A 13,009-nucleotide genomic window follows, 5' to 3' on the forward strand; every position below is an offset into this window, starting at 1 on the left:
TACTGGGACGGACACTGGGTGCTGGGGATTGGATGGACGGACAGACGGACACACAGGGAATGGACGGACAGAGGGACGGACAGGCCATGGACGGACAGACGGACACTGAGGATTGGACAGACAGGCACTGGGATTGGACGGACAGACGGACACTGGGGATGAACGGATGGATGGACAGGCCATGGATGGACAGATGGACACAGGGAATGGATGGACGGACAGAATGGACATAGGCCATAGATGGACAGGGGATGGACACTGGGATTGGACGGACAGATGGACGGACAGGCCATGGACGGACAGACACATGGGCCATGGACGGACAGACGGACACACACGGGCCATGGATGGACAGGGGATGGACGCTGGGAATGGACAGATGGACGGACAGGCCATGGACGGACAGAACGGACAGACGGACACAGGGAATGGACGGACAGACAGACACTGGGAATGGACGGACAGACGGACGGACAGGCCATGGATGGACAGACGGACACACGGGCCATGGATGGACAGGGGATGGACACTGGGGACGGACAGACGGACACTGGGATTGGATGGACAGACGGACACTGAGGAATGGACGGACAGATGGACGGACATGCCATGGACGGACAGACGGACACTGGGATGGACACTGGGGGCTGGGGATTGGATGGACGGACAGACGGACACTGGGAATGGACGGACAGATGGACAGGCCATGGACGGACAGACGGACACAGGCCATAGATGGACAGGGGATGGACACTGGGAATGGACGGACAGACGGACACAGGGAATGGATGGACGGACAGACGGACACACACAGGCCATGGACAGATGGACGGAAACTGAGTATGGATGGACAGACGGACACTGGGGATGGACACTGGGTGCTGGGGATTGGATGGACAGATGGACACAGGGAATGGATGGACAGATGGACACAGGCCATAGATGGACAGGGGATGGACAGAGGGAATGGACGGACAGATGGACACTGGAATGGACGGACAGACGGACGGACAGGCCATGGGCGGACAGACGGACACGCACGGGCCATGGACGGACAGACGGACACTGGGATGGACACTGGGTGCTGGGGATTGGATGGACGGACAGACGGACACAGGGAATGGACAGACGGACACTGGGAATGGATGGACAGACGGACACACAGGCCATGGATGGATGGACAGACAGACGGACAGGCCATGGACGGACAGACAGACGGGTGGACACTGGGAATGGACGGATGGACACTGGGAATGGACGGATGGATGGACAGGCCATGGACGGACAGACGGACACAGGGAATGGATGGACGGACAGATGGACGGACAGGCCACGGATAGACAGACGGACACTGGGATTGGATGGACGGACAGACGGATGGACAGGCCATGGATGGACAGACGGACATAGGCGATGGACAGACAGACGGACACTGGGGATGGGCGGATGGACAGACGGACATAGGCCATAGATGGACAGGGGATGGACATGGGGAATGGACGGACAGACGGACACTGGGATTGGATGGATGGATGGATGGACAGGCCATGGACGGACAGATGGACACAGGGAATGGATGGACGGACAGAATGGACAGACGGACACTGGGATTGGATGGACAGACGGACACAGGGATGGATGGATGGACAGATGGACACGGGCCATGGACGGACAAACGGACGCAGGCCATAGATGGACAGGGGATGGACAGAGGGAATGGACGGACAGACAGACACAGGGAATGGATGGATGGACACACGGGCCATGGACAGACGGACACAGGGGATGGATGGACGGACAGACCATGGACAGACGGACACACGCGGGGCCCCATCCCCCCCCCCCCCGTCGGCCCCGCCCCCTCCCGCCCCTCCCCCACGGGAAGCGGCTCCTTCCTCCTTTCCCACGCGCGCTCCCCGGTGACGTCACCGCCGCCGCCCCCGCCCCCCCCGACTTTTGACCTTTTTTGGGGCCGTTTCGCCCCAAAATTGCGTCACGCCCGCCCCTCCCCCCACACCCACACACCCCCACTTCCTGCCCCTCCCCCCACCCCGAAGTTCCGCGTTTTTGGGGTTTTTTGGGGTTTTTTTATTTTTTTATTTTCTGTTTTGGGGGGCGAAGCCGGAGGAGCCGCGATGGGACCGGGGCAGCTCCTGGCGCTGCTGGGGACAGGTGGGGACGGACGGACGGACGGACGGACATTGGGATGGACGGACGGACATTGGGGACGGACAGACGGACACTGGGGATGGACAGATGGACATTGGAGACATGGAGGGTTGGGGACAGACGGACATTGGGGATGGACAGACGGACACTGGGGATGGACAGATGGACATTGGGGATGGACAGACGGACATTGGGGATGGACAGATGGACATTGGAGACATGGAGGGTTGGGGACAGACGGACATTGGGGATGGACAGACGGACACTGGGGATGGACAGACAGACATTGGGGACACACCTAGGGACAAACAGACATTGGGGTGGACAGACGGACATTGGGGACATTGAGCGTTGGGGACAGATGGACATTGGGGATGGACAGACGGACATTGGGTGGACAAACGGACACTGGGGACACACCTAGGGACAAACGGACACACCTGGGGACAGACGGACATTGGGGACGTTGAGGGTTGGGGACAGGTGGACATTGGGGACAGACGGACATTGGGGGTGGACAGACGGACATTGGGGGTGGACAGACGGACACTGGGGATGGACAGACGGACACTGGGGACACACCTAGGGACAGACGGACACACCTGGGACAGACGGACATTGGGGATGGACAGACGGACACTGGGGATGGACAGACGGACATTGGGGACATTGAGCGTTGGGGACAGGTGGACATTGGGGACAGACGGACAATGGGGTGGACAGACGGACACTGGGGACGTTGAGCGTTGGGGGACGGATGGACGGACAGACGGACACCTGGGGTGGACAGATGGACATTGGGGACACACCTAAGGACAAACGGACATTGGGGACAGATGGACATGGGGGACAGATGGACACTGGGGATGGACAAATGGACATTGGGGACGTTGAGCGTTGGGGACAGACGGACACTGGGGACAGACGGACATTGGGGATGGACAGACGGACATTGGGGACATGGAGGGTTGGGGACAGATGGACAGACAGACGGACACACCTGGGGGACAGACGGACATTGGGACATTGAGCATTGGGGGATGGATGGACGGACAGACGGACATTGGGGGTGGACAGACGGACATGTGGGTGGACAGACGGACACTGGGACATTGAGGGTTGGGGGACGGACGGACACTGGGGACATGGCGCGGACAGATGGACGTAGGGGACTGGGACACCCCTGGGGGGAACGCCTGGATGGACAGACGGACAGACGGACAATGGGCGTGGACAGACAGACACTGGGGACGTTGGGGTGGACGCTTGGACATCGGGGACCCCCCTGGACATTGGGGACCTTGGGGTCACATTGGGGTCACACCGGGGTCACACCTGGGGTCACACTGGGGTCATTGGGGGACAGATGGACATTGGGGACATTGGGGACATTGGGGTGGACAGATGGACACTGGGGGGACAGATGGACATTGGGGGACATTGGGGACATTGGGATGGACAGATGGACATTGGGGACCCCCCTGGACATTGGGGTCACCCCTGGGGTCACATTGGGGTCACCCCTGGGGTCACATTGGGGTCACCCCTGGGGTCACCCCTGGGACCATCGTGGCCCCCCCCCCCCCAGGTGTGCCCCTCCCCCTCCCCCATGACGTCACCGACCCCTCCCCTAATGACGTCACTGGCCCCGCCCCCCGCAGCCGCCCTCGCCTGTTGGGGGCTGGACCTGGAGACCCCCACGGTGTTCAGGGGGGACCCCAGGAGCGGCTTCGGCGCCAGCGTGGCCCAGTTTGGATCCGGGAAAACGGGACGGTAAAGGCCCAAAATCCCCGGGATTCACCCCAAAACTGACCCCGAAATATCCCCAGAAATATCCTGAAAATATCCCTGAAAATATCCCCAAAATCCCCCTAAAATCCCCCCAAAATCCCCGGATTCACCCCAAAACCGACCCCGAAACAGGCCCGGAAATATCCCCGAAAATATCCCCAAAAATCCCCCCAAAATCCCCCCAAAATCCCGGGATTCACCCCAAAACCGACCGCGAAATATCCCCGGAAATATCCCTGAAAATATCCCCGAAAATCCCCCGAAAATCCCCCAAAATCACCCCAAAATCCCCCCAAAATCCCCGGGATTCACCCCAAAAACCGACCCCGAAACAGGCCCGGAAATATCCCTGAAAATATCCCCAAAAATCCCCCCAAAAATCACCCCAAAATCACCCCAAAATCCCGGGATTCACCCCAAAACCGACCCTGAAATATCCCGGAAATATCCCTGAAAATATCCCCAAAAATCCCCCCAAAAATCACCCCAAAATCCCCCCAAAATCCCCCTAAAATCCCCCCAAAATCCCCTGGATTCACCCCAAAACCGACCCTGAAATATCCCCGGAAATATCCCCGAAAATATCCCCGAAAATCCCCCGAAAATCACCCCAAAATCACCCCAAAATCCCCCCAAAATCCCCGGGATTCGCCCCAAAACCGACCCTGAAACATCCCCGGAAATATCCCCGAAAATCCCCCAAAATTCCCCCAAAATCCCCCCAAAATCCCCCTAAATCACCCCAAAATCCCCCTAAATCACCCAAAATAACCCTGAAGGATCCCCAAAAATATCCCAAATTCACCCAAAAAATTGGCCCAAAATCCCCTGAATTCACCCCAAAATCATCCCTGAAATATCCCCGAAAATATCCCCGAAAATGCCCCCGAAAATCCCCCGAAAATCCCTGGAAAATCTGCCCCAAAATCCACCCCAAAATCCCCTGGATTCACCCAAAACAGCCCCTGAAACATCCCCTAAAATATCCCAAATGTCACCCGAAAAATCTCCCAAAAAATCGGCCCAAAATCCCCTGAATTCACCCCAAAATATCCCCCAAAACCCCGCCAAAAATATCCCCAAAAACCCCAAATTTCCCCCCAAAAAAACCCCAAAATCCCCCCCCACCATCCCCTAAACCACCCCAAATCCCCCCAAAAAATCCCCCCAAGTTCCTCCGAAACTGCCCGAATTTCCCCAAAATCCGCCCCAAAATCCACCCAAAATCCACCCCAAAATCCAACCCAAAATCCTCAAATTTCCACCAAAAAAAAAACCCAAAAAACCAAAAAACCCCCAAAAAACCCCAAACTTCCCCCATCTCCCCCCCTCCCAAATTCCCCGAAATTTCCCCAAAATCCACCCCAAAATTCCACCCCAACATCCACCCCAAAATCCACCCTAAATCCCCCCAAAATCCCCTGAAATTCCTCAAATTTCCGCCAAAAAAACCCCAAAATCCACCCCAAAAATCCCCTGAAATTCCTCAAATTTCCACCAAAAAAACCCCCAAAAAAACCCCAAACCCCCCCAAAATCCACCCCTAAATCCCCCCAAAATCCACCCAAAATCCACCCCAAATCCACCCGAAATCCACTCCAAATCCACCCCAAAATCCACCCCAAAATCTGCCCAAAATCCACCCCAAAATCCTCAAATTTCCACAAAAAAACCCCAAAAAAACCCCAAAAAACCCCAAACTCCACCCCAAAATCCCCCCAAAATCCACCCCCAAAATCCCCTGAAATTCCTCAAATTTCCACCAAAAAAACCCCAAAAAAACCCCCCAAAAAACCCCCAAAAAACCCCAAATTCCTCCCATTTCCCCCCCTCCCAAAAAAACCCCAAATTTTCCCAAATCCGCCTGATTTCACCCCAAAATTCCACCCCAAAATCCCCCCAAAATCCACCCCAAAATCCACCCCAAAAATCCCCTGAAAATCCTCAAATTTCCGCCCGAAAAAAACCCCAAAAACCCCCAAAATCCACCGCAAAATCCACCCCAAAAATCCCCTGAAATTCCTCAAATTTCCACCAAAAAAACCCCCAAAAAAACCCCAAAAAACCCTAAAATCCACCCCAAAATCCACCCCAAAATCCCCCCAAAATCCCCTGAAATTCCTCAAATTTCTGCCAAAAAAAACCCCCCAAAATCCCCCCAAAATCCACCCCAAAATCCTCAAATTTCCACCAAAAAATCCCCCAAAAAAACCCCAAAAAACCCCAAAATCCACCACAAAATCCCCCCCAAAATCCCCTGAAATTCCTCAAATTTCCACCAAAAAACCCCAAAAAAAACCCCCCAAAAAAAACCCCCAAAAAACCCCAAAAAACCCCAAACTCCTCCCATTTCCCCCCCTCCCAAAAAACCCCCAAATTTTCCCAAATCCGCCCGATTTCACCCCAAAATCCACCCCAAAATCCCCCCAAAATCCACCCCAAAATCCACCCTAAATCCCCCCCAAAATCCACCCCAAAATCCTCAAATTTCCGCCAAAAAAACACCCAAAATCCCCCAAAATCCACCCCAAAACCCCCCAAATCCCCCCCAAAATCCCCTGAAATTCCTCAAATTTCTGCCAAAAAAACCCCCCCAAAAAAACCCAAAATCCACCTCAAAATCCACCCCTAAACCCCCCAAAATCCACCCCAAAATCCTCAAATTTCCACCCAAAAAAACCCCAAAAAAACCCCCCAAAAAACCCCAAAACCCCCCAAAATCCCCCCAAAATCCCCTGAAATTCCACAAATTCCCACCAAAAAAACCCCAAAAAACCCCCAAAAACCCCCCAAAAAACCCCAAACTCCCCCATTTTCCCTCCAAACCCCCCAATTTTCCCAAATCCTCCGGATTTCACCCCAAATTCCACCCCAAAATCCCCCCAAAATCCCCCCAAAATCCACCCTAAATCCACCCAAAAATCCCATGAAAATCCCTCCAAAATCCCCTGAAAATCCTCAAATTTCCCCCAAAAAAAACCTCCAAAAAAAACCCCAAAATCCACCCCAAAATCCACCCCAAAAATCCCCTGAAATTCCTCAAATTCCCACCAAAAAAACCCCCCAAAAATCCCCAAACTCCCCCATTTTTCCCTCCCAAAAACCCCAATTTTCCCAAATCCTCCGGATTTCACCCCAAAGGCTCCTGGTGGGGGCGCCCCGGGCGGGCGGCGGCTCCGGGGCCGTTTTCGGCTGCAGCTTCGGCTCCGGGAATTGCCAGAAAATTCCAATTTCAGGTGAGACCCCCAAATTTGGGGGGACCCCTCCCCAAATTTTTTTGGGGAAACCCCAAATTTTTTTGGGGGGGCGGATCCCAAATTCTGGGCGTGGCCTCATCCGTGGCCCCTCCCACCCTTCCCAGGCCCCCCCGGATCCGAAAATTCCTCGCTGGGGCTGGCGCTGGCGGCCGGGGACGACGCGGCCCTGGTGAGACCCCGAAATTTGGGGGTTTTACCCCAAAATTTGGAGGTTTTGGGGCTTTTTTAGTGTGAAACTTGGAGGGGTTGGGGAGGTTGCACCCGAAAATTTGGATTTTTTTGGGTGGTTTCGCTCCAAAATTTGGATTTTTTGGGAGGTTTCACCACAAAAATCTGGATTTTTTCGGAGGCTTTACCACAAAATTTGGGGTTTTTGGGAGGTTTTGCCCCAAAATTTGGAGGTTTTTGGGAGGTTCCACCACAAAATTTGGGCGTTTTAGGAGGTTTCGCCCCAAAATTTGGAGTTTTTTTGGAGATTTCACCCCAAAAATTGAAGTTCTTGCGAGGCAGATTTCCCAAAAATTCCCAAAAATTCCCAAAAATTCCCAAAAATTCGAATTTTTTTTTTTGTGAGGTTTCGCCCCAAAAATTGAATTTTTTTGGAGGTTTTGTCCCAAAAATTGAATTTTTTTGGGTGAGGTTTCACCCCAAAAATTGAAGTTCCTGCCCGGTAGATTTCCCAAAAATTCCCAAAAATTGGTAATTGTTTTTGGAGGTTTTTTTCCCAAAAATTGAAGTTCTTGCGAGGCAGATTTCCCAAAAATTCTCAAAAATTCCCAAAAATTCGAATTTTTTTTTGGTGAGTTTTCACCCCAAAAATTGAAGTTCTTGCCCGGTAGATTTCCCAAAAATTCCCAAAAATTCCCAAAAAATCCCAAAAAATCCCAAAAATTTGAATTTTTTTTTGGTGAGGTTTCACCCCAAAAATTGAAGTTCCTGCCAGGCAGATTTCCCAAAAATTCCCAAAAATTGGAAATTTTTTTTTGAGGTTTTTTTCCCAAAAATTGAAGTTCTTGCCAGGCAGATTTCCCAAAAATTCCCAAAAATTCCCCAAAATTCCCAAAAATTCCCAAAAATTCCCAAAAATTTGAATTTTTTTTGGTGAGGTTTTGCCCCAAAAATTGAATTTTTTTGGAGGTTTTGTCCCAAAAATTGAAGTTCTTGCCAGGCAGATTTCCCAAAAATTCTCAAAAATTCCCAAAAATTCCCAAAAATTCCCAAAAATTTGAATTTTTTTTGAGTTTTTTTTCCCAAAAATTGAATTTCTTGCCAAGCAGATTTCCCAAAAATTCCCAAAAATTGGAATTTTTTTTTTTTTTTGGAGATTTCACCCCAAAAATTGAAGTTCTCGTGACGTAGAACCCCAAAAATTGAAATTTTTTTTGGTGAGGTTTCACCCCAAAAATTGAAGTTCTTGCCCGGTAGATTTCCCAAAAATTCCCAAAAATTCCCAAAAATTTGAATTTTTTTTTTGGTGAGGTTTCGCCCCAAACATTGAATTTTTTTTTGGTGAGGTTTCATCCAAAAATTGAATTTTTTTTTGGAGATTTCACCCAAAAAATTGAAGTTCCTGCCAGGCAGATTTCCCAAAAATTGCAATTTTTATTTTGTTTTGTTTTTCAACATTTCACCCCAAAATTCCCTTTTTTTTTTTCCGAGGGGACCTCGGGACGGGATTTTTTTTTTTTTTTTTCCCTTTTTAACCAAAATCGCCGTTTCTGAGGTGAAATCTGTGTCCAGGTGTGCGGCCCCGCCTCGCCCCAGGTGTGCGGGGTCAACGTCCACCTCAACGGCTTCTGCGTCCAGCTGGGCCCCGCGCTCCGGCCGCTCCGGACACTGCCCGGAGCCTTCCCAGGTACTGAGTGACCGCTGGGCAGCCGCGGGGTCAGCCAGGGGTCAGCCAGGGGTCAGTGGGGTCAGCTGGGGTCAGCGGGGTCAGCCGGGGTCAGCTGGGGTCAGTGGGGTCAGCGGGGTCAGGGACACTGACCACTGGCCACCCCTGTGGTCATTGGGTCATTGTTGACCTTGAGTGGTGACCACTTAGTGACCAGTGGTCATCTGGGCTTAGGGACACTGACCATTGACTGGTGACCACGCCATGGTCATCTGGGGTCATCAGGGCCGTGGTCATCATTGACCTTGAGTGGTGACCACCCAATGACCAGTGGTCATCTGGGGTCATCAGGGACATGGACACTGACCACTGGCCACCCTGTGGTCATTGGGTCATTGTTGACCTTGAGTGGTGACCACCCAGTGGTCATTGTCCACTCCGTGGTCATCTGGGCTCAGGGACACTGACCATTGACCATTGTCCACCCTGTGGTCAGCCGGGGTCATCGGGGTCAGGGACACTGACCATTGACCATGGACCTTGAGTGGTGACCACTTAGTGACCATTGGTCATCTGGGGTCATCTGGGCTCACGGACACTGACCATTGACCGGTGACCAACCTGTGGTCATCTGGGGTCATTCATCTCCATGGACACTGACCACTGTCCACCCTGTGGTCATCTGGGGTCATCTGGGGTCATCGGGGCCATGGACACTGACCGCTGGCCATGGACATGGAGTGGTGACCACCCAATGACCATTGGTCATCTGGGCTCAGGGACACTGACCATTGACCGGTGACCAACCTGTGGTCATCTGGGGTCATCAGGGCCATGGACACTGACCATTGTCCACCCCGTGGTCATCTGGGGTCATCAGGGCCGTGGTCATCATTGACCTTGAGTGGTGACCACTTAGTGACCAGTGGTCATCTGGGGTCATCAGGGACATGGACACTGACCATTGTCCACCCTGTGGTCATCTGGGGTCATTCATCTCCATGGACATTGAGTGGTGACCACCCAGTGACCATTGGTCATCATTGACCTTGAGTGGTGACCACTTAGTGACCAGTGGTCATCTGGGGTCATCTGGGCTCACGGACACTGACCATTGACCGGTGTCCACCTGTGGTCATCTGGGGTCATTCATCTACACGGACACTGACCATTGTCCACCCTGTGGTCATCTGGGGTCATCAGGGCCATGGACACTGACCACTGACCATGGGCATTGAGTGGTGACCACCCAATGGTCATTGTCCACCCCGTGGTCATCTGGGGTCATCAGGGACATGGACACTGACCACTGGCCACCTTGTGGTCATTGGGTCATTGTTGACCTTGAGTGGTGACCACTTAGTGACCAGTGGTCATTTGGGATCACTCAATGGTCAGTGGTCACTCAGTGGTCACTCAGCGGTCACTCAGTGGTCAGTGGTCAGTGGTCACTTGGTGGTCACTCAGTGGTCACTCGGCAGTCACTCATTGGTCAGTGGTCACTCATTGGTCACTCAGTGGTCACTCACTGGTCATTGGTCACTCAGTGGTCACTCATTGATCACTCAGTGGTCACTCATTGGTCAGTGGTCACTCAGTGGTCACTCATTGGTCACTCATTGGTCACTCAGCAGTCACTCAGTGGTCACTCATTGGTCAGTGGTCACTCAGTGGTCACTCAGTGGTCAGTGGTCACTGGTCACTCATTGGTCCCTCAGTGGTCAGTGGTCACTCAGTGGTCCCTCAGTGGTCACTCATGGTCACTCAGTGGTCACTCAGTGGTCAGTGGTCACTGGTCCCTCAGTGGTCACTGGTCACTCGGTGGTCACTCAGTGGTCACTGTGGTCACTCAGTGGTCACTCAGTGGTCACTGTGGTCACTCAGCAGTCACTCATGGTCACTCAGTGGTCACTGTGGTCACTCAGTGGTCACTCAGGGATGGTCAATGGTCACTCAGTGGTCACTCAGTGGTCCCTCAGTGGTCAGTGGTCACTCAGTGGTCACTCGGTGGTCACTCATTGGTCACTCAGTGGTCATTGGTCACTCAGTGGTCACTCAGTGGTCACTCATTGGTCACTCAGTGGTCAGTGGTCACTCATTGGTCACTCATGATCACTCACTGGTCAGTGGTCACTCAGTGGTCACTCAGTGGTCAGTGGTCAGTGGTCAGTGGTCACTGGTCCCTCATTGGTCACTCATGGTCACTCGGTGTCCGCAGAGTGCCCCTCGGCCGCCATGGACATCGCGTTCCTGGTGGACGGCTCGGGCAGCATCGCCCGCGAGGATTTCGAGAGCATGAAAGCGTTCGTGGGGCGCGTGATGGGGCACTTCCGGGATAGCGACACACAGGTAACGCACCTGGGCACACCTGGGCACACCTGGACAGGTAAATACACCTGGGACAGGTAAATACACACCTGGGACAGGTAACACACACACCTGGGCATGAAAGCGTTCGTGGGGCGCGTGATGGGGCACTTCCGGGATAGTGACACACAGGTAACTGCACACCTGGGCACACCTGGGACAGGTAACACACACACCTGGGATGGGTAATGGACACACCTGGGACAGGTAAATATACACCTGGGCATGAAAGCGTTCGTGGGGCGCGTGATGGGGCACTTCCGGGATAGCGACACACAGGTAAATACACCTGGGACAGGTAAATACACACCTGGGCACACCTGGGACAGGTAACACACACACCTGGGCATGAAAGCGTTCGTGGGGCGCGTGATGGGGCACTTCCGGGATAGCGACACACAGGTAACGCACCTGGACACACCTGGGCACACCTGGGCATGAAAGTGTTCGTGGGGCGCGTGATGGGGCACTTCCGGGACAGTGATGCACAGGTAAATACACCTGGACACACCTGGGACAGGTAACACACACACACCTGGGCATGAAAGCGTTCGTGGGGCGCGTGATGGGGCACTTCCGGCACAGCGACGCACAGGTAATGAACACACCTGGGCACACCTGGGACAGGTAAATACACCTGGGGCGCGTGATGGGGCACTTCCGGGATAGCGACGCACAGGTAACGCACCTGGGCACACCTGGGCACACCTGGGCACACCTGGGGCAGGTAAATACACCTGGGGCGCGTGATGCGGCATTTCCGGGATGCTGATGCACAGGTAAGGAACACACCTGGGACAGGTAACACACACACCTGGGATGGGTAATGGACACACCTGGGGCGCGTGATGGGGCACTTCCGGCACATCGACGTGCAGGTAACAATGCACACCTGGACAGGTAAATACACACCTGGGCAGGAAAGCGTTCGTGGGGCGCGTGATGGGGCACTTCCGGCACAGCGACACACAGGTAACGCACCTGGACAGGTAACACACACACACCTGGGCACACCTGGGCACACCTGGGCACACCTGGGACAGGTAAATACACACCTGGACAGGTAAGCGTTCGTGGGGCGCGTGATGGGGCACTTCCGGGATAGCGACGCACAGGTAAATACACACCTGGGCACACCTGGGCACACCTGGGCAGGTAACACACACACACCTGGGACAGGTAAATACACCTGGGGCGCGTGATGGGGCACTTCCGGCATGCGGATGCACAGGTAACGCACCTGGGGCAGGTAACACACACCTGGGCACACCTGGGACAGGTAAGCGTTCGTGGGGCGCGTGATGGGGCACTTCCAGGACAGCGACGCACAGGTAAATACACACACCTGGGGCAGGTAAATACACACCTGGGACAGGTAACACACACACCTGGGGCGCGTGATGGGGCACTTCCGGCACAGCGACGCACAGGTAACAATGCACACCTGGGCACACCTGGGCAGGTAACACACCTGCGGTGGTCACTCCGTGTCCATCTCGGTGGTCACTCAGTGTCCATCTCAGTGGTCACTCCGTGTCCATCTGGGTGGTCACTCCGTGTCCATCTGGGGTGGTCACTCAGTGTCCATCTG

At 53.8% G+C, this 13,009-nt stretch overlaps 1 protein-coding gene across 1 annotated transcript in view; it reads left to right on the top strand.

Moving 5' to 3' along the window:
• Positions 1–2,033: 2,033 nt before the first annotated feature.
• The window catches only part of LOC129134623 (integrin alpha-D-like), a 39,615-nt gene continuing 28,639 nt past the window's right edge, over positions 2,034–13,009 (top strand). The window contains exons 1-6 of the mRNA XM_077193287.1: positions 2,034–2,172; positions 3,831–3,942; positions 7,102–7,196; positions 7,322–7,386; positions 8,958–9,072; positions 11,270–11,400. Of these exons, the coding sequence (XP_077049402.1) occupies positions 2,136–2,172; positions 3,831–3,942; positions 7,102–7,196; positions 7,322–7,386; positions 8,958–9,072; positions 11,270–11,400 (555 nt within the window). The 5' untranslated portion in view covers positions 2,034–2,135. The remainder of the gene's footprint in view (positions 2,173–3,830; positions 3,943–7,101; positions 7,197–7,321; positions 7,387–8,957; positions 9,073–11,269; positions 11,401–13,009) is intronic.

The sequence above is a fragment of the Agelaius phoeniceus genome, chromosome 37 (genome assembly GCF_051311805.1).
Source record: "Agelaius phoeniceus isolate bAgePho1 chromosome 37, bAgePho1.hap1, whole genome shotgun sequence".
NCBI classification, from domain to species: domain Eukaryota; kingdom Metazoa; phylum Chordata; class Aves; order Passeriformes; family Icteridae; genus Agelaius; species Agelaius phoeniceus.